At 42.5% G+C, this 14,091-nt stretch overlaps 1 protein-coding gene across 5 annotated transcripts in view; it reads right to left on the minus strand.

Moving 5' to 3' along the window:
* Positions 1–12,651, minus strand: part of LOC131890990 (protein numb homolog) — a 16,347-nt gene extending 3,696 nt beyond the window's left edge. Inside the window, exons 1-4 of one of the 5 annotated variants that reach the window (XM_059240461.1) lie at positions 12,477–12,651; positions 2,827–3,072; positions 2,274–2,345; positions 1,776–1,994 (exon numbers count right to left, since the gene is read on the minus strand). In XM_059240461.1, coding sequence (XP_059096444.1) covers positions 1,776–1,994; positions 2,274–2,345; positions 2,827–3,045 — 510 coding nt within the window. In that variant the 5' untranslated portion in view covers positions 3,046–3,072; positions 12,477–12,651. Of the gene's footprint in view, positions 1–1,775; positions 1,995–2,273; positions 2,346–2,826; positions 3,073–4,863; positions 5,238–5,838; positions 7,001–10,035; positions 10,411–12,476 lie in introns of those variants that run through there. The other 4 variants (XM_059240459.1, XM_059240458.1, XM_059240462.1 and 1 more) reach the window with 4 other exon arrangements.
* Positions 12,652–14,091: the final 1,440 nt, after the last annotated feature.

Consider the following 14,091-nt stretch of genomic DNA (forward strand, 5'->3'; position numbering starts at 1 on the left):
AATCTGCCTCCAGAGAGAACCTCAATCACCTCATCTTCGCATTCATTCACGGATTTTGAGTCTCCTCCATGGAGGGAATTGTTCAAGGAAGGAAAGGAGGCGAAGCGTAATTTCAAAGGCTGGAAATCAACCGCAGGAGGGACTTTCCACATATTTCAAAGACCTCTCGGTTCTTAACCAAACACATTGATCAAGCTGGATGTCGTCAATTTTCTACAATCCAACCGCAGTCAAATTGACCTTTGAATAATTCTACCCAACTTTCCCCGAGAGCCTTCGATTTTTTTGTCTGGATCCGGCGAATATTCTATGCCTCTCCTTGTAATTACGATTTGGTAGTTAGAAGTCACTCGGATTACTGAACTGCAAGAAAAAGTCATTCTCATTCTCCCTCGGGCCTCTCCAAGAGGAAAGAGGAAACTTCATTATCTGGTCGAGAACATCTTCAGCTCAGAAACGATAATCAGATCAATGGTAACGCAAGGTCGGTCCTAAAGCTTTCTCAGTTCATCTTCGCACTTTTTCTACTTGTGTGGCTGAAACAGCATGTGTGCCCCATCATCCACTCAAAATTAAGGAACACACTCCCGTTGTCGTCGTCGGGGTTGGTGAAGGCGAAAAAAAAAACTTTCTTTCCAGGTCACGAGTGTTCGACTAAAACTTAGGATTTCTCCGTTCGAGGTTTACTTGAGTGCTCCCGCCTTTCATTTAACAAACAATGACAATGGTTAGGTATGGTTCCTAGTAATGATTTAACGAGGGAATCAATTTTATGGAGACTTGTGGTCTCTGCTCATTACCTATTCATAGAAAAAGCAGTTATGGCTACATAAAAGGCAGATTATCAGCGTTATTTTCACAGGTTTCGCCAGTACATCAATGAAGCTGGAATGAATCAAACTCGCTCTACAGTAAGGACTTGAAACTGGGTCAAGGCCTTCGGGTCTGGTCACATCCAAGTTGATAGGGCCCAATTCCCTCCCGAGCCCTGGATTATAACCATTCGGAAGTGAGCTCATTTGGATGATGAAATTTCCATTAATTTCACATGCAACTGATCTGGAGCAGATATATTATCTTCCTTCGCCTCCGCCTCCTTTTGGGATCCAATGTTCCTCCCGTTACTCATTATGAAGATTGGTTCTGATCGGATCTGAAACCCGGCACTCCTCACTCTCGTTTCCATTTCCCTTGGCATGTTTACCCGTTATTATGATTATTATTACCGTAGCTCCGCGGCTAACACGTGGTGTATGTTTACACACTAATCTATCACGACCAAGTAAGAAGTCACTTTCTCTCTGGCGATCCCAGAGGATTTGGAACATGAGCGGAAAAGCACATTTTTTCCCCTTGTTCTTGCGGCAAAGTGCCAATTAGCCTCGCAAAAGTGACATGTATTGGAAGTTCAGCATTGTGTCCTCATTTAGGATAGGAGCACAACTCCATAATGTTATTCTATATTTGGCAGCAAAGCAGCGGAAGGGTGGGTGGGATTTTTTGGCCATCGAGCTCGAGAAATCGTCCGTCGAAAAAGAAATAGTTTAGTGAAAAAGCTTGAGAAAACCTTGCTCCTTGGACCGCAGAATTTTCCCATGAAGCTGAATATATAGTTTTTTGGTCAATTGGTTAAGCTGTCAACGGATTCAAATAAGCATACATATTTTGCGGCCTAGCCTGCCAAGTCACCGCAAACGCGGTTACAAAAACCTATCCGAACCACTGGTTGATCTTTAACCAAAGTTTGTCTCAAGAATGTTTGAACTTGGTCTTACGGATTCGCGGACTGCCATGAACCCGTGACACATCCATCTTCGGGTGGTTCCATCTCGGCAGATGTAGGAGAAGCCCCGCTCAAAGTTTCGATCCGGGGCGCAGAACGAGACTTTCTCAATAGTTTGATCCACAATCAGACCCTTGGTCTCCTCGTCCACGACTCTCAACCCATCACCGTGCACGTACAGAATGGCTCGGACGGACTTCCTTTTGGAATTCTGGAAGAAAACATGTGTCAATCAATTCGAGCGAGGTTTCTCTCTCCACGCTTCGTGTTTTCACCCAAGTTTGGCCTCGGAACTCGGAAAGTGTCGGCCATAATTTGTGGAGGAAATTTTGACAAAGTTTAGCCACTGTCCTTGGAACAAGGAAACGGCCCTGTTCTCTTTGTAGCTGGAGTTCTATTTGAAGTTTCACAACTATACCTTGATCACCTAATCCCCTCGAAATTGGGTGTCAATTTCACTGATCACTTAAGACGAGAGCGTCATGCTTACCTTAAGAACTCTGACAGCTTCTTCGCAGACTTGCATTCCACGGGACTCGAAAACCTCAACACAGCCGAGATACTAGAAGCAAAAACGAACGAACGACGAACGTAGAATGGAGATACTTTTCGATAACATTACAAGGGCATGAGCATTTGTATATCTTTTTTGAGGAAGCAAAAGAGTTTCCCATTTCCTCGACAGTTCTTAAAATTCCAGGCCCAAAGGGAGAGTTATTTTTCATACGCATTTATTCCTCCCCCTTTTATGGAAACGTAAAAGGGGAGGAGAGTTATTGCCGTGAATAATTCACTTGACTAAGTACCACTTCAGCACACTCAAGGCTCATAATGCTCATATCTCGCGGTCTCCTTTTTCTGGTATGTTATGTGGGCAGTTTGAAGAGAGAAAATGCAGAAAGCCCCCCTCCTTGGAAAGCACTTAGGAGACCGCGAGTCCTGTCTCTCCAGGGAGAATTGCACTGCACTCCTCTCCTTGGGGTCAAGTATTTGCTTGCAAAGAAAAAGAACCCAGCTCATTGAAGCCAAGCCTTCAAACCCACCTTGACCCGATAGTTGCAAGTCCCCGACCGGACAGCCACCTCGTCCTGTTGCCATGAATCAGGCTTGGAACCGTCCCCATTGGGCATGGAACTTCCACCACCCGATCCACTGGACGAGGCTGGCTGATTGGACCCTCCCACTCCACCTCCTCCCCCATGATCACGATCCGCCTTCTTCCGCTTCAAGCTTGAGCGGAGACTTCGCCGCAGTCGATCCATTCGACGGGAGGGGCGGTCTGCCAATTCCTGAAAACAACGGAACAAACACGAAATTAATCACCCGGGATTGGAAAGTTTGGGCACGGCATTTGGCTCTCACTTCTTCTGCTTGTCGTGCTAGAGAACCCTGGAACAAACACATGCCCTTGGAATCTCAAGGCGAGAGGTTGTCTGGGTTAAATAATGTGAAAAAATCGATAACCATGTCGCTTGTACCTGTCTACTATTAGTACTAGCACTATTACAACCACTCAGTCAGCACGCCAAGGAAAGAGTAAAGCTTCGAAAAGGAAAGGATGTCAAATCTTCTTTTCCCAACGAAGAACACAGGATACAATTGCACACAAAGAAACTCCCAACAAATCCCATCCATCCATCCGTCTCTCCGTCCATCCACCCACCACCAGGAAGACACTGACGAGATAAAACCAACCGCTAAACGAGACAAATAATTCTTTGACTGCAATGTCGGAACGTGAACAGTTGGTTTCTTTCGTAGCCAAAGCTGTCGGTCGTCCTCTACCTAAATGTGGACAACACTCGGCAGAACTTGATGTCTAACATAGTACTACTGGATTGCGCTTACTCAATCAAGTTAATTCGTGGAACCAAAAATGCCTTTCATCTTTTCAGATTTTATCAAAAGGAGAGAGTGATGGCGCTCCAAAGTTGACTTTGAAGATCTAAATAGCAACTCTGTCGCATCCATATACTCTATAAGTATAAGAACTTTATGGCTGACACTCCCCAAGCGGAACAGTCATCATTTGCACAAGTGTTTTTGACTCGAGAAGGAGGACGACGACGAGGAGGTCAATTAGGGATCTCTGTCTCCTGTTTACCTGGAGGCGTTGTTGATCTATATTCCAGTCGAATCTTGCCTTCAGCAATCAATGGCAAACACTACCAATATGTGCATATTCTGAGTCAGAGATCGCCATGTCGAAGTTGAAAAGCTCGGGAGACTCTCAATCAATATATAAAACACACTGATATGCTATCTGCCACAAATCTTGAACGCACACTTAGTAAGTACACTGGTTTTCTTTTTTGGCCCAACCAACAATAGCTCGCCAAGAGATACGAATTTACGGAGACATATAACCTCTACGAAAGCAGAGCTAGTTCCCACTACTAACAACTCTACCTCACTAGGTGCTCTCCGAGTCTCTGTTCTTTTCTCTCTTTTGTGTTCCACACACTCTCTCTCTCTCTCTCTGTCTCTCTCTCGCTTCGTTTCTCTTTGCGGCTCTTCAGCTTGTTCCAAAACACTTGGAACCGTCTCAACTTTCTCTTCCCGTTTTGGTCGTGGCCACTGCCTCGTCTAACTGGCAACCTCGGCCAATGGCTCTTTTTTCTAGTACCTTTGACGAGCCAAAGGACACAAGGCTTTGATTTAAGCGACTTGGAAGGGATCTTAGTCTCAAGAGCACGTGAAATCGTGTCAACAACCCCCGAGGCCCGAGACTCGTTTTGGTCACAATGATCCGTCTTTTCCATCAATTGGCAGATGAAAGGGACGTGGAACATCACTCTTGATTCCAAACCTTACTCGTTCAGAGCAGATTAGGAAGGAAGTTGTAACCTTCTCAAGTCTCGTACTTCCCAATATAGCGAATGATCAGACGTGTTGAAGCGGCACAACTTTTGCGTGGGTGTGTCCAGGGACCAACGCTTGGAAGGAAAAAGAAGGTTGCGTGCTATTGGAAGGGGATTGTTCTTCTCCACAGTAGTAAGTAGTACTTCATTCATTGACGATTTGAAGCGGTGGGGACTCAGAAATTGGGCTTGAAATTCTCAAATTATGCCGTGACTTACGAGTCTTGCTGATCCATCAATCTCTTTGGAGAGTGAGGCCCTGGCCGGCTTACGGAAACTGAAGAAGTGCTTCAACATGATTTGTGGTCGATCGAAAAATATGTTATATGTGAACACTCAACTAAACAATCCATTCGAGTCAGTCTTCTTCACGACTGCTGTTTGCACGAGATTTCTCCCTCACACTTACAAAGTCACAAACGCACATACACTCTCTCCGTCTCTCTTGTTCTTTTCATAGATAATCTTCACCAACAAAAACAAGGAATTTGAGAGCACTCAAAACTGGATTTGTTCTTGCCAATTTCACAATGTTCCAATGCAGTCTGTATCAGTCTCTACAAGTACGATTGACCGAGTGTCCAAAAGTAACACAAACCCTCATGATCGTTCGGTTTGACGCCTCAAAAAATGGGCCATAATCACTTCAATAGCTCTCTGGAGAGATAATTTTCACTCCAAGTTTTAATAGATAACGTGAACTCGTGGATAACGACATCAAACTTGATCTCTATCAATTCAACTTCAAGTACGGTAGTTGTTGTAGCAAAAGGCCAAAGGGGGCCCACAAGCTTCCTCGAGGTTCGAGCGAATCTTAGGTGGGCAAAAGATTTTTTTTCTTGTTTACATTATTCATTAGGGTGTGTCTAATAAAGTCTTTGAGTCATCATCGTGTTGAAAGTGGGAAAATCGCCAGTTAAGGAAGAAAAGGAGTGTGTGATTCATTCGGCATCGACAAAGAGCGCACGAATTCAATATTGGAAACAAGTACAAATATAAACCCATTCCATCACAGGTGTAGTAGAGAAAATGATACCGGTATATGTCTCAACCACTCATAAAAAGACATGTTCCAGGAGAGGAGAGTGTCATAATCTAAATATAACCCTCTAATTCAATTTTAAACTAACCATCTTCATTTGAGGTTGTCGAATAGTGATATCTCAATTCATACAACACCTTAAGATGCCTGACCTGAACATGAGTGGGTAAGGGCTCTAGATTGCCCACAATGGGTTTCTGTCTTCGGGCGGCTTCCGGAAAGTCCGCCCGGTCCAACCGCTCCACGGAGGGAATCCGATCTTTCTCTTTGAATGGCTTTCGTTGCACCTCTCCACCCCGTTTGGCACCTCCTCCTCCGCCTCCTCCGCCTCCAATACTACCGGTCTCCATCGTGTCATCGGCATCATCCTCAGCTTTGGTATTGGGCAAGGGCCCCGCATCGGGTTCATCCGAGCCCCGCCGTTTGTTCTTGCGCTTCAACCGCTTGCTGATGGATTTCCTCAATGATTTGGAACGCTTGAACCCCAAGTTCTTGAGGTGTTCATCGCGCTTCTGTTCCTTCATGTACGCTTCGAGAGGCTCATCGCCTTGAAGAGGTCGAGTCCGTTCGGTCGCGTGGGGAATGGGTTGTCCACCCATTTGGGAGGATTGGTTTCCCATTTTGACACTGGATGCAACCACTCACTACGTCTACACGAAATCGCGGAACAGTTTAAGCACCTAGGGTGGAGCCGCACATTTTGGCAACTGATTCATTGACTAATGGGACCCGTGGCCACTGACTCGAACCAGTTTGGTGTTGTCGTTATTATTGGCATTAGAAACAAACGCCCACCGCACACGACTTCCCAGAGACGAGCCCCAAAGGTTTCCAGGCTTACTCTCTTTTCCACTCAAAAAACCATTTGCACAGGCAGACGAACATTGGGGAGGCACGGATTATTCTGCCCAATCCACAAAGCCGCTGCCTCTTTTGGCCAGCCAGTTTTGGGGAGGGGGGAGGTGGGTCTTTCCTGGCCTCAACCAATGGATATGTGATGTCACAAACGGTAGCAGAGCCACCTTGGCCAAGGGTGGTGGTGATGGTAATGTGCCCTCTGTTCTGTTCCTGGCTTCACCTCTCCCGATTCTTGGCTATCTCTCGCTCTAGGCCGCTAGCACACATACGTTCATACGTACGCTCTCAGGGAGTGAGACGACTAATTCAGCTCGATACTGGATGGACGATACTCACTCTTGGCACGACCGACCCACAGACCCACAGACCCAACGAGCAAAGGATCGACCGGCCAGCAACCTTCGGGTTGGTCGTCCAAGTTCAAGCACTTTTTTGGTGCCACTCGTCCCTGAGCAGGCCTCCAAAGATGACGCTGTACCGTACATCCGCCTTTTGGTGCCACTCGTCCCTGAGCAGGCCTCCAAAGATGACGATGATGACCAGAAGCAAATGTGGTGGTGGTGGGGGGGGAGCGCTGGGGAGCGTGTCCATGGAGCCTTAAGTCTCCATCCACTCTCAATGATCGTCCATCTGTCCATGTATCACACGCATACACACGCACACATACACACACAGACCTAACAGAGGTTGATAACGGCCAGGATTGGCCGTTGGGCAGGCGAAATGCCGAGGGACCGTCCAGGTAGTCAGCCAACAAACCCCAGAACAACATCAACACAGATCACCGAATTGAGACGATCTCGAACTCTGAGACTTAGCTTCCACTCTAACCACATCATCCGCATACGCTACGTACGTATGGCACAAACGCACTTGGTCAATGAAAAAATCGCAAGGGGTCGATCAGGGAAGCCAACAAGCTGTGATGGTTGGTAACTGATGAATGATTCCTGGGCACAGACTGATGATCAGTCAGACGCTGGACCGGGTCAAACAGAAGTTCTCACGGTGACCACTTGGCCACTGGGACTGACTGATGCGTGGATGGAGCCATCAGACCGGTTACCGAGTAAATATGAGTTAGGTATGTTCGGTACGTAAACCGCTTGGCCTCAGCTCAGAAACGATTTGATCAAACATTGGCGGAAGATATGACAAGGAATTAGCCATGTACTTTCCATTTGAGCTTGATCCCTTGTGACTGTGTACAATATGATACCGAGAAGAACAAATATTTCTTGTGCCGGATAAGAGTCATCATCCAGTGCCAGTTTTCTTTGTGTCTTTGTACATCCAACTTGGCTTTCCGCATGTCAAAGACCAAGGAATCCCTACAACGGCACTACGTTTTGACTGACTCATCCTACATACTTCGGATACATAAAAGTCTGTGGCGAGACGAGTTCCGATAAGTTGCTCTTTAAATCTTGTCCTTTGAACCAGAAAAGTTCTTGTGCGAAACAAAAGTACGCATGGTTCTTTCTTATCGCTAACTCGTCACTATACAGTAAACCACCTATTGGTATGGAATTATATATGGGAAAAGTACCTTTATGGCTACTTTTTTAGTTAATGGTATTACTCATCTGTTAGACATAGTCACCGTAAATGTAGTACACACATTCTGTATTAAATCAAGGCACAAAGTCAATCGCTTTCAGAGATTGCACTGTATTTAACTAATTAGAGTCAAAATACACTCAAGATTCCTGAGGGCCATCATATTTGTGCAGAAATCAGAGCAAAACTGAGGCTAAACTTCGCGGAACTTTGGCTGCAAACTAGAGAAGATGACGATTCGGAAATGGGTGACATTTGTTCTTTGAACACAACATTTTGAGGTGTGGTTCTCTGAACGTACATTTAGAGGCAAGAAGATGGTCATGCTCTAAAGAATGCTCCATAACGACCAAGTTTGCAAATTTCCTTGGAAACAAAGACAACTACATCAAACCTCCCTCTTTGGCAAGTTAGCGGCATCAAAGAAACTCTTTAACTAACATAAAAGGAAGCTTAAACCTTACAGCAACTATTCCGCTCTGAACATGCATTCTGTCTAAGGAGGGGTCGAAAAAGCTCTGAAATCCCTTCATTTTTTCTGAAAATAATAATATCAACTTTAATTCAATCGACAATCCAGGCCTGTTAAGTTGACTATTTCATAGAATTAAAAAGTATGCGATGAAGCATGATTGAGGAGCTTTGCAATTTTCGGGCATTACCGAAAAATATAAAGATAAATGGTTTGACACCACGTAGGGATGTACCAGTATACGTAGTGTCAAATGTTTAAAGAATTGCTTCAAACTAATTGAGTGAATACGCTTCTGTTAAAGAAAGTGTGTCCCATGAGCATCCTGACAAAGTTTTATGCAAATTGGTTCATTCGTTAAGAAGCTATTATCCCCACTTGGAGAAAGCCACTTGTCCCCCAGTTAAGCGCACTCTATTTTCGAAACACATCCATTTTTCTAGGAGCCCATTTGAGGGCTTTACATTGATGAAATACTATTCATTGGTTATTGATTGGCGACACAAACTTTTTGCCAATAACCTGCTTGTTTTCGAAACGCTTGCCAAAAACTACTTTCTTTGACGACTTTAGTCGAAACATGTGGTTGAAATATAAGCAATTTTTCAGACCCTCATGTAAGAGTGTCCTAAAACTGAGTTTAAATTGTCAAGAAAGCTCACATGGCTACTATTTATTTCTGAAGTGACATTCAGGTTGATATAATTCATGAAGTGAATGGTTACATAAAGAAGGAGGAAAGTGACAATTCGCCCTTCAAAAAAAAGATTGCAACTTGGAATGCAATTTTTCTTACTTAGCCTAGCATCACAAAAGTCCCAAAACCGAAGGCCTAAAATACAGGGTTGGGAATCCAAATTGGCATCCTTTTCAGAAGTTGTTAGTTGTTCCTCCTCTTTCGTATCTAGCGCCACAAAACTTCTCCTGCACTTACTTGCCAGCAAATAACTTGCAATGTTTTGGGTGAAATTTTGAAGCAATGACGAGGAAAGGTGGTGATTTGAAGGCAATTTCATTCATAGAGTTGAAATGAACTGGTTATGGGGATATAAGGGGATAATTATAATGTCTTGGTTGGCAAGGACATTTCGATTTGGTCTGGGGCTAGTTTGAATCTAATACCAAGAAACGAGTCTATTCAACGCAATCTTTTCCATATTTTTTTGTTGGAACAACCCGCTTTGGATTCCCAGCCCTGCAAATATGCATTCTGGTAGATAACCATGAAATGGTTGGCTCATGTAGAACAATACGTAAGGTGGCTACTTCTCATTCACTTGTTCAAAGTTTTTTGATGAAATCATTTGTGACAAGGCTTAAGTGAATTCACGATAAGAGCTCAATTTCGGGACACCCTGTACATAGTCCTAAATAATGAAAGTCGAACCGAGTCTGTGGAGGACTGTCACGATGGAGAGCTACTTACAAATGAAGTGCTAGCAAAATATTATTTACGAACCTGAATACGAGAATCTAGAGACATGCAACGCCCCCTTGATCGAGGATAGTCTTCTTGGTTCAATTCTCGCATCTGGGTCTGATTATCCGCCAAAGGTTGGTGCCCAATGTGAAAGGGATGGCTGAACTTTCGAGGTCGAAAATGAGTGGGCTCGGTACCCATGGGAGTGGTCCCACCACTTTGAGATCTCCTCCTCCTTGCCTCCAAGTTCATGATCTTGAGGCTCTTGCAGATCTTATGATTTCCCCCCAATGAACAATTTATTTGGACCAAGAGGATTGGGTCCAAGACAATTTGGGCACCAACGAATCACGTCTTGCTTTTCGTGTTTGTAGTGCTCCTTTCCAAGGAGGTTTCTGTCTTATCCAGAAACTACGTTGTACTTTTAAAACATGACCCATCCCGACCATAGTTTTCGAAGGTTATCAAGCGGAAACATGAACTGACTTGAAATCTTGTGGAGCTCATTCGTTATTACACCTTGATGTAGTTCTGCTCTGAACTAGACATCCAAAGCCTAGAGATGAACGCATTACGACCTACTCCCATTTTCCCCAAGCATTAAATCTGTTCCACCAGGATACCTTTCAAGTTAATCAAGGATCAAAAAATAAAGCTGTCAAGGGAACCGTTGCTTTTGAGCATCACCTAGACACTTTGACCCTAAAGTTTTCGTCCCTTAGACACTTTGACCCTAAAGTTTTCGTCCCTTGGAAGAAGTACGTCAGTTTGATTGTCCTGGAGCTGTCAACACAATTCGCAAATGTAACATTCAAGACTTGATTCCATTGCTTGTTTGTTATTGATCCAGATAAAGGACCATTAGCCTGACGCCGCCAAATGCAAAGAACAATAAAGGAAAAACAAATTTCATTTTTTTTGGTGGGGGTGGGTGGGAGGTAGACATTTTAATCCTTAGACATGACTCTCAATGATGAATATTGGGTATCTATTTCGGATTTAAGAGCCAGGATTGTATCGTCAACAACATTGTTGAGGGATTTTGCTTAGATCCTGAAGAAAATCTTGGTCACTTTTTAAGGTTCCATACAGTCAAGCCTTGAATTACCATGACCAATAGTTTATGTGAATATAATTGCTGAACAGAGGGCACCAACAAAGCTTTAAAAAACAGAACTAACTCTAGACATTCTTTATCTGTGGAAGCTTTAAAAAGCAAGGAGAGGGATCATTACTGTCCAAGTTTAAGTAGAAGGACAAAGTATGGCATTAAAGATGTCATATCGATAAACGATATGATTTCAATATAAACGGGAGAAGCTGGAGAATCAGAAAGCAATCAGAGCCCGACGATCATTTCTTTTGGCTTGGGCCGTTACCGAATTCATAGATCTTATTCTAACTTGTCAAGGTTTGGCGATCACAATTGGATCAAACGATAAAATGAAAATCTGATTCACCTTTCCTCTGCTTATTGATCAAAAGCAATCCTCAGTGGGTTGGTTCGCAACTCAATCATGATCAGAATGATCCGACGTTTTCCCACGGATAAATCTTGGTATGCAAATGCCGAAATGTATCCGTAAGAGCGAGACCAAGCTAATCTTTAATATTTTCTGCCTAAACTAATTACCAAACAAGCAAGCACGAGGCTCAACTATTTAACTCTAGTAAAAGTTATGGATATGTTCCTAAATGTAATAGTTTTTGAACAAGCGGGATGAGATGCTTTCTGCTATGTTCTTTTATTCGACTTTTAGTGGCCCAAAATGTATACGCATGTTTTTGTAACAATTTGGTTGATAATAAACGAACGGAAAACCCAAAAAACAAAGAGTATGACTAGCTAGTGCCAGCCGACCAGGAAATTAGGGCGCATGATTGTGATAGCTAAAATTAATGACACTTTAGCTAAAACAGTTGATTTTGGTTTCCGACCGTAGAGGGCGCAGCCAGCTTAAGTAGAAACTCACAAAAACTAGTTTTCACTCGCTTTTAGTTTCTGTTGAAGGACAAAGACCTCTTCCAAATTTTTTTTCTTAAACACTATCAACAATCTTTTGAAACTTGTATTTCAAAATGGAAATGAATATCTTTTGAACAGCCTACTTAATTTTTGACCAATTTCAAGCAAAATCTAGCAATCATTTGAATATGCGGAGGATGTATGGCGATTTTCAAAATATATAGATTATTAAGTCACTTGTCCGTTGTGACTTCACGACTTAAGATTGTCATTTATTCCTGATAGAACCAGACAAATAAACGCGATGTTAAACTATCAAAATTCACACCATATTTCACTTTATACTTCTTATTAGGTAAAGAAAATACAATAGCGCATCTCTTTTCATTGGTCGGGGATTGAGATACCACTTGTGGACATCCGCTCCACTTGATGTTTCAAATAAAATGACAGGACATAAGCAACGATAGCACACAAAGAAAACGTCTCGGCAAATCATTACAACGTCTCTTACCTATTACTTGTGGTTGATTTCTTGGGAGGGTAAATCTCTCTTGGTTTCCTTAAAAACACTTTTTTCATATATCACAATACAAAACGAAAGTCACGAAACACGTCATGGTTGGTAAATCCTACGAATAACTACGCATTTTTCTATATCTGAGTAGAACTTAGATGGTTATTGAATATGGGCCGATAAAATACTGTGGCGACCATGCATCTTTTCCATGTAGTTCAATACGAAAGCTCTCATGGGAGTCCATCGAGTCCATCCACTGCAACCCAGGGTTGCGATAACAACCTGGTGATGAGTTACGTCAACTTGTCTATTCTTCTGAAATATTACGAGTTTATTATTGACCAAAATAACATGGACCAAAAAAGCAGTAGAATGAGATTGTGATTTGCCTTGGATTTATGACACAGTTTCTATTCAATACACTTTGGACGCATCCACCAACAATCATTAGAACATTTTCTGATCTTTGTGACAATAATCATAACAGAATATATTAATTGGTGCACGTGAGGCAATGTCTTTATTATTAAAAGCTTTTGATGTGCATAATTTTGAAAGCAAGAATATATTGAGATTTTCTTTTCCCTTCCAAAATTGGCGGGCAGTTCTGCTCTTTGGCAGGACTGAAGCAAAACCGTCAATGTTCTGTAAAGACGGCTAAAAAAAATGTCACAATCAGGGTGACGTTTAAGTATCGAAATACAGTTCCTGATCTCGATGACTAGGCTGACTGTGTCTGATCTTATTTCCCTGATCCTCAATGTTTTATATGCATTAGATAATACTTTGATCATGTTGAGATAATATAGGCATCTCACCTTTCAGTTAACATCTCAATATATCAACGATTTCATGAGCATGTGATTCCTCACGTTCTGGGTAAGCAAAATCTCGTTTTTACCAGGACCGGGGCAAGATATAGTGGACAAAATAAATAATGTTACTGGGCTGAGGCCAAGCTGTAACACATTAACATGAATTGGAAGAAATACAAAAGAAAAAGAGATAGACAGAAAAACATAAACAGAGCAAAACATACGTATATGTTAAGGGTAATTTGTTCTGTTTACAAGAAATGGGAAACGGCTTTAGGAATGGGAGAAAAAATAATAGGTTTAGAATTGTATTTGGTGCATGGAGTGTTTTGATTGTAGTTCTTTGAAATGGACGTCAAAATGAAATGGAATTGTTTTTCACAACGATAGTTTTAGCTGAAGATTCTGTCATTAGTTTTAGCGCGATTAACTCGAGGGAATTTTTTATGGCCAACTGATGGAGTGAACGGAGTAATGCTTGTTCAAAATTGAATTAAAGTTCTATATATGCTTTTTTCATTTCTTCTTTTTTATTGTAGTCACACTGGCTCGAAGTTCCACTTTTAAGGTACTCAATGCCATGAAAGTCTCTGGACACCTGACTTACACAAGAATTCCGGTGTTTATAATTCCCCATCAAACTTCTTCGATTTGAAATGAAATGACTCTTTTAACGAATCATATAATTCGTATTGTGTTTAAAACATGTTAAGAATCGTGTTTGTGCTCTAGCTGAATTGCAAATGAAAATGCTTTTACTAGACAAATTAAGTCCACAAACCTGTACAAAAAAA

Source organism: Tigriopus californicus, chromosome 11 (genome assembly GCF_007210705.1).
Source record: "Tigriopus californicus strain San Diego chromosome 11, Tcal_SD_v2.1, whole genome shotgun sequence".
In the NCBI taxonomy this organism is placed as follows: Eukaryota; Metazoa; Arthropoda; class Copepoda; order Harpacticoida; family Harpacticidae; genus Tigriopus; species Tigriopus californicus.